At 45.2% G+C, this 8,094-nt stretch overlaps 1 protein-coding gene across 1 annotated transcript; it reads right to left on the reverse strand.

Annotated features, from left to right (window-relative positions):
- Nucleotides 1–272: 272 nt before the first annotated feature.
- Nucleotides 273–3,387, reverse strand: LOC148120203 (granzyme C-like). Its single transcript, XM_087912096.1, has 5 exons — nt 3,282–3,387; nt 2,101–2,251; nt 1,514–1,649; nt 1,128–1,388; nt 273–524 (listed from the first exon to the last, which is right to left on the reverse strand). Exons 1-5 carry the CDS (start codon nt 3,334–3,336, stop codon nt 381–383), a joined length of 747 nt encoding a protein of 248 aa, XP_087768222.1. The 5' UTR covers nt 3,337–3,387; the 3' UTR covers nt 273–380.
- Nucleotides 3,388–8,094: the final 4,707 nt, after the last annotated feature.

The following is an 8,094-nucleotide window of genomic DNA, read 5'->3' on the forward strand; positions in this document are numbered from 1 at the left end:
AATGGTATTTCCCCTCTCATTTATTCCATATGGCACAGAGGAGGAAAAAAGTTCACCCTGAGCCCCAAGAAAAGAGATGTCCAAGCTTGACTTTAGGCCTGTCAGAAGGGCAGGCACTGCACAGAGGGACAAGTAATAAGGAGATGGTCACTAATGTTGCCTGAGCTTTGGGCAAGGTGTGTGCATGGTTGTGGAATGAGCAGAAAGCAGAAGTGTGCCATTGGCCTGCCTAGCACAGAGTTGGTCCCTGTGAAATGAAACCAGGCTTCTGATTCTTGCAAAGAGACCTTTATTGAGATACTGGCTTTCATCCTAGGACAATCCTGGACTCAGCTTGAGGGAAGATGGTGAGTCAGGGAGGGGTCTGGTTTGCTCTGTAGTTAGCTGCGTTTCATCATTTTCTTTATCCAGGGTAGGAAGCTTGACACTTTGGTGAAGACACTTGGAGCTGAGCCATTTTTAGACCCATAGGAGACAATACCTACAGCTGCCTTTTTACACAGCAGAGGCCCTCCGGAATCCCCCTGTGAATAGAGAGGAGTCATAGGGGACTAAGCTGATTTTGCAATGGCCCAACTTCCCACTGTAAAACATGATCTGTGCGCTCTGTGTGGGAGATCAGAAGGCTTGCCAGGGGCCCCTAGACTTCCCACTCTTTTGTAGACAGGGTTACTACTTTACCTCCCTCTTGAGCACAGACTATACACTTTCTCCATGTCTATGATCCATTTTCTATGAAGGTGTGTGGGACCCTCAGCTCCAAGCTATTGTTTTGAACTGTGGACAGATTGTAGGGCCTCATGTGAGCATGGAGGACAAGATCATTGACAAAAGTGGGTGCCTGATCTGAGAAGACCCCTGCTTGAGGTAATGAAGCAGGCAGAGCAAAGCTTTCTAAAGCCTGGGCCTGGGTGACAGGAGGACTCTGCAAATCCTCCTTTATACCAACTCGCTTCACCAGAGCTGGCTCCTTGTCAACTCTAAGGCTCTAGTTAGTTATTGTTCCTGCTGTTTCCAGGGAGAAAGATCACAGCCAGAGGGCAAAGGAGTTCCTGATGCTTGGTCTCTAGGACCCAAATTCCTTTTCTGCTCCCATGGAGCCCAGAGAGAAGGACAATCCAACTTACCTTAAAGGAAGCACGATTGATCTTTGGGTCCCCCACACAGATCTCAATGGTTTTGTTGTAATAGCCTTGAAAGCGGGATTCACACTCCTGGTCCTTCTGGACTGTTAGCTTTACTTCTTGTAATCCATTTGGGAATTTACCATTTGGGGCCATCTTTCCCCAACCTGCCACTGAGCACACATCCCTTGCCTTCACATGGACCTCAGAACTGGGCAGGCTGAGGGGCCTCACAGCATTAGTCCTTAGGGCCTTCCTCTCCAGCTGTGGGAAGAAGGAAGAGTGTGGCTCATTGACTGCTGGACTGAGACACCAGGATGGAAGAGAAGAAAGGAGCATGGTGAGAGCAGGAGGAGCAATCCCTGAAGCACAGTGGGGGTTCTTCTCACCTTTAAGAGCATGATGTCATTTGTGATGGTTTCATTATTAAAGCCTGGGTGTGGGATGGCTTTTGCCACAGGGATGATCTGCTGGGTCTTCTCCTGGATCTTAATGTTGTGGGCTCCTAGAGTGACTTTCATTGAGCTGTAGAGAGCAGAGTGCAGATGGGAGATGAGGAGTGAGAGAGGACACAGTCCAGGAGCTGTCAGAGGCTGGGTGGGCAGAGTGGGGCTCTAGCTGAGGGGGCTGGGGAGACAGAAGGGCCTAAGAGTGTGACCTACTGCTTTGTCTTCTCAAGGACACTAAACTCCTGGAGGCTCCCTCTTACTTCTCCACAATTTTCCAAAGTTTGCATTGACTCTGAAAGTGCACTTTCAACCTCAGCTACTGCTGTAGTCTGACCAGTGTAGTTGCTTTCAACTCAACTGTGCTGCTGCCTCTGGACTCTCACCTTTTCACCTCAAAGTTGCCCTGATGACAGACTTCCATTGTCACAGCCCTGCCCTCTAGTGAGCTCTCAGAGGAGCAGCCACAAGTAGAGGATGGAAACCCCTGTTGGGTTCTCAGAAAGCTTGGGCCAGTTGTTCCTCCTCACCTTCCCCTGCAGTGAGCAGCTGTCAACACAAAATTATCTTGCACCAGGAAGCCTCCACAGCAATTCTTCTTCCCCTTAAGATTCAGAAATTCAATAAATGCCATGTAGGGACGGGAGTGGGGCTTAACCTCATGGCCCCCAATGATCTTCTCTGAAAGAAAAGGCAGAATATGGGGTGTCTGAGAGCAGCAGATAAAGTCAGGAGGGTGAAGGCGATGGGATCTGCAGCTCCCCAAGACTGTTGTAGACTGAATTCCTTACACATAGAATAATCTTTGCAGAATCCTAAGGCTCAGGGTCCTGCTCTGAAAAGGAATGGGTAGCACTTGTCCTCCAGGCCCTGCTTTATAAACACATGATGGGACAAGCTCTACATTCGTGAGTCTACACTGAGGGGGGTCCTGGTTGAATTGCTTTGGTCTTTTCTTTCTTATTGCATCTCCCTGACCCTCTGATGTACTGATTATTGTCATGGTTTCATCTTTTTCCTCAACTTCTATCAGGTAGATCTTTTAAAATTCTATTCTGGTGCCCAACACATCTTGGGTTCTTAACAAATGCTTTTGGGTGCATGAATGAATAACTTCTAGTTCGCTGCAAGGCTAGTAGTTAAGATAGCATGGGATTCAGGGCCCTGGGGTCAATGGAGTTGTGTGCTTGCATAGACAGGAATAGCTAGGAACATACAGAAAGAAGTGGAGAGGCAAACCAAAACTGCAATTTTAGAGGAGGATGCAATTTTGGCATTTGTCACCCTGGGCCTCTTTCTTCAGCAATTGAGTGAGGAGCTTGCTAAATAATGATAACATTCCTGAGCTAGTGGCCTTACTCCTTGCTGGCTGGTCATTAAAGCTGCCCTGGATCTGGGCTCAGATAAGGTCAATGATGTACTTTTTAGTAACTTTGCATTCTCTGCTACTACTCTCTTTTGGGATGATCCACTACCCAGGTGACACAAAGAGCAGGGAGAAGCTAGTGCCCACCATGTTCTCTGAGGACACCGCCCTTCTTCAGACCTTGTTGAGAATCTAGCCAGTGACAGACTTCCAGGTTTGGGTTGGAATGGGACCTGAGGTTCAGAAAGCTCATGGTTCAGTGCAGGAAGTTCCTGACTAGAGCTGGGCAGAGACTCCACAGAGGTATTATGGGATGGCACCTCTGGAACAGGGGTGTTCACTCACCTGCACCAGCTCCAAGTGGCAGAAGAAAGGTCAGGAGAATCAGGACTGCTGCCATCTTCCCAGGAAGGCTCTCAGGTGGAGGAGGGCAGAGTGGACACGGCCCTTGAAGGATGAAGGAGGTGAGCGCTCAGTGACCTCACAGGCCTTTTATACCTGTGTACCTCTGCTCTGATTGGCTTTAGTAGCTAAGGCCATTTTCTGGTTTGGGTAAAAATGTCAGTATCACCACATTGACACGAGCTGAGCTGGGATAAAGACCAAGAAAGTAGAGGGTGTGAAGGCTGTGGTTAGGGGGCCCTGAGACCCCAGGAAGTCCGGTTCTGCACTGAACCATAAGAATGTACTTTCTTACCTCTTATATCCTTTTGAATTCTGGTAAGAAATCTTTTGGGTTTGGGGATTTTTAGGGGGATCCTCTCTTTCTTTGCATTTTAAATAATACATACAGGCAAGAAACAGTTATTGGACAACAGATATACAGACAAAGTTATACAGTATTTAGTGATAGTTGATATACAGCCAAATTTGGCTATGCAGAGTTTCAGTACATCATCTCATTTACCTCTGGGAGTTCTGATCCTACTGTGGAACCATCTGTTGGAATAGTCTGATGAATTAATCTTCACTCACTGACTCTCCTCCTCTACTGCTAGGGTGCCACAGAGAAATCTCTAAGGTAAGTGATACCCTGTGACCAATGATTGTGTCTACTGTCTTACATAGTTAAGTATAATTGACAAGTATTGGTTACCTGTTTACTACGTATTGCCATTTATCTCTCAAGCAGTCCATAATATTAGATCAACCCTTCCCTCCTGAGGTTTTCCATGGTATTTTCTACAACATTACCTAGGATTTTCTGTAGATAAACTAGGACCTTGGTAAGATCTTGAATGATTATTTAATGGACTAGATCCAGAAGTGAGACAGACAGGGAAAAGGCTGATATTCACTGGAGTGAGCTGAGGATCTGAACTTAGAGAACAGATGGTTAGAGCTGTGTGAGATCAACTCTGGGAAGTGAGGCAAGCTGGCCTTGACCTAAGGACAGGGTGAGTGTGTGTGTGTGTGTGTGTGTGTGTGTATGTGTGTAGATTAGCATGCACATCCAGATAACCACAGAACAACCGGGTCCTGCTTTATCTCTACAGATTTATACTTGTCAAAGATTTTTTAATTTCCTCCTTTCATTCCATAGAGGCTTTCTTGTCCCAGGTGTTAACTGCAGTCCAGATATTAATTGGATCTAAATTACTCATCCAGTCAATCAGTTGGAACTTCATGCCATTTCTGGGCCACAGAGGAGGGATAACTGTTTTTGGAATACATATTACTATACATGCTATAATAAAAATTGATAATTACTTCCTGAAAAAGAACTATATATATATATATGTGTGTGTGTGTGTGTGTGTGTGTGTGTGTGTGTGTGTGTGTGTATAACTGATACATTATCTGCACATACAGGTATGCAACAAAATCCTTACAGAATATAATAATCTTAATTATATGGAACCCAATTGGAGAAAATCTTTTAAAACTACAGAGCAGGCTCCAATTTAGTGACAGCTAATAAAAAATTGAACACACCTAAGTAGTAGGATTTATTTTATATTGCTTTTTTCCTAAAAAATAAGGAGAAAAATAGTAACACACCTCTTGGATCCCAGCACTCGGCTGGCAGAGGCAGACATATTTCTGTGAGTTCAAGGCCAGTCTTCTCTACAGAGTGTGTTCCAGGACAGGTAAGGGTACACAGAGAAACGCTGTCTCAGAAAAAAGAAAAGAAAAGAAAAGAAAAGAACAAAAGAAAGAGCAAGCAAAAATACTGAATGAGGACAACATGAACTTTTGTGGGTTCCTGACTGGTCTACTAAAAAGCTGAATGCCCAATAGCTAGGCAGGATAGGGAAAGGCAGGATTGGCAGGCAGAGAGAATAAATGAGAGGAGGAATCTCGAGAGGAAAGAACAGAAGAGGAGAAAAGAAGGAGGAGAAAAAGTGGATATGTTTGGGGCTAGAAGCCAGGAAGCTGCCAGAGAGACAGACACAGAGACAGCAGGAAAAGTACGACATACAGAAAGAAAAGGTAAAAAGCCCTGAGACTTAAGTTAGTAAAGAGAAACAGTTAAGTTAAAAGAGTTATCCAGATGTGACCCTTAGCTAGGCCGAGCATTCATAACTAATAAAAAAGTCTCCATATCGTGAATTGGAAGCTGGTTGATGACCCAAAAGAAAAGGCCTGCTACAAGATAGAATAGATTTTAAGGGTTGACTGGGTTAGGGTGGGGATGGAAATGAAGGAATCAATCAGGTGGCAGGAGAGGACACTGGAAAGGATGACTGGAATTTGGGGATGATGTGGAGACCTAGAGTAGAAGAAACTTTCTGGAATCAATGAGTGACCCTAGAAAAGATGCCTATGATGGAAGATACAATGCCTGGACTGGCCACCTTCTTCAACCAGTCAAGGCTTCCAGCCATGGGACTGGGATCCCAAACCAGACACCAAACCTTCAACCAAAAATTTGTCCTCCTTGCAACATGTGCTGTGGTAATGGTGGAGAAGAAGAAGTGGGAAGGCCAACAACACCTAATTAACTTGAGGCCCACTCCTAACACTGACTAAATGGTCAGGAATCAGAGGTGAACCTAGGATAAAACCAAACATGACCGGCCAAAAAATTAATAATAATAATAATAATAAAATGGTTCCTAATGGTACTCTGCTATGCTCATAGATCAGTGCCTAGCCCAATCATCAGAGAGGCTTCCTCCAGGGCCTGATGTGAACAGACGCAGAGACCCACAGCCCAACATGAGGCAGAGTTCATGAAACCACACAGAGAGGAGCTGAAAGGATAATAGGAACAAGAGGGCTTGAGGACACTAGAAAATCATGGTTATCTTAGTAAGGGGTTTTATTGCTGTGAAGAGACACCATGACCACTGCGACTCTTACAGAGAAAAGATTTCATGGGAAGGCTCTCTTACAGTTTCAGAGGTCCTGTCCACTGTCATCATGAGCAGTAGCATGGGACACGATGCTGAACCTGAGAGTGCTACAGACTGCAGGCAACAGGAAGTCGACTGACTCACTGGGCAGTATCCCCAGCATAGGGAATCTCAAAATTTAATCCCACAGTGACACACTTCCACCAATAAGGCCACATACACTCCAACAAAGTCACGCCTCCTATTGCTGCCACTTCCTATGAGATTGTGGTGTCAGTTACATTCAAACTACAACAATGGCCAATAGAATCTACTTAGCAGGATTTATAGGGATCAAAGAGATTGGAGCAACAATCGAAGAGCCTGCATGGGTCTCTTCTACTTCCTCTCCACACATACTGTGGTTGTTTAGCTTGGGGTTTTTGTGGGACTCCTAACAGCTGGAGTGGGATGTCTCAGGATAATTTGCCTGCTCTTGGGACCCTATTACTCCCACTGGGTTGTCTCACCCAGCCTTAATATGAGGGTTTGTGTCTAGTCTTGTTGTATCTTATTAAGTCATCTGAGGATGATTTCGCTGGGGTGCCTGCTCTTTTCTGAAAGGAAATGGAGGACAAGTGGATTTGAGGGACACAGTAGGCAGGGATGGACAGGGATGAGTTAAGGGAAGGGAAACTGTGGGCATGATGCAATGTATGAGAGAAGTATAGAAAAAAGTACAATTCACTAGTGGTGCATGTTGAAAGAATTAAATTGGGTCACAATGGCATGTCTTATACTTCAGGAGGAGTGACCAGGTCTACGGTGTGAATGTGAAGCAAGCCACAGCCACTCTGCCTGCCTTTTTCCTGCCCACCTCTACAGATGTGGGCTCTACATGAGGTTCATTGAAACTCGCAGCCTCTTAGGGCTTCTGACTTTTCTGCCACTTCCACACACTGCTTTCCAGAACCAAAGAAGATCACACATGTTGCACTATTGGAATGTGTGGAATTTAATCATTTATAAGCATTACATTTTTGTGAATTCCAAATACAGATGCATTTTTGACACCTTGACCTGTCTAGTGAAATGAAAGAACAAGATAAATTAGGAGTCTACTGTGTACCTGATAGAACACCAGGGATCTCCAAGAATTGATTGAAGATGAAAAAAGACTCTTCTAGAATAGCTTCTCTTGGATTCCTCTGGTTCACAAATGCTAAACCTCGTGTAGCCAACAGAGGAAAGCAGAGTTTCCAGGCTGAGCCAGAGTTATTGAGTGCCTGGAGGTCATGGTAGAGCCCCGCCATGGAAGACTTGGATTGGAACAGGGCTCATTCAGACTGGTATAGGTAGAAGAGGTGAGCATCAGGTACTGGGAGCCCAAGTCCAGTTGGACTAAGAGGTAAAGAAGATTGCAAGTGTTTGGAACTTGTAGGTAGATGAGTGAAAGACTGGCTTAAATCAAGATTTGGGGAAGTGGGGCTGGAACAGAACTACTGGAGAATAGAGGAAGTCAGATGGAAAATACTGGAAAGCCAGCAAGGAGTACAGAAGTGATTGAGATCTGCATTGGGCAGGAAAATGTAACCTAGGTGAGTCGGGAGCCATCAGAGAGATGTCTCAACCTTCTAGACTGTACACCGTTCACGTGGTGCATGTACCCTGCCCTGCTAGAGAGGGGGAGCTCCTGGAAACAGAAAAATGAATCCCAAGGCTTTCTAAATTTACAGAGTACAATTTCTATTCAACCCAATGCCTTCTTATATTCTCTGCAAAATGCTGGGGACTTGATGAAGGTAGCCTAGAGAAATTAGGGACTCCCTAGTCCCATACACTTTCATTTCTGGAGGGCTAAGGGTGAAAAGGAATACCTG

The sequence above is a fragment of the Myodes glareolus genome, chromosome 12 (genome assembly GCF_982192425.1).
Source record: "Myodes glareolus chromosome 12, mMyoGla1.1, whole genome shotgun sequence".
In the NCBI taxonomy this organism is placed as follows: domain Eukaryota; kingdom Metazoa; phylum Chordata; class Mammalia; order Rodentia; family Cricetidae; genus Myodes; species Myodes glareolus.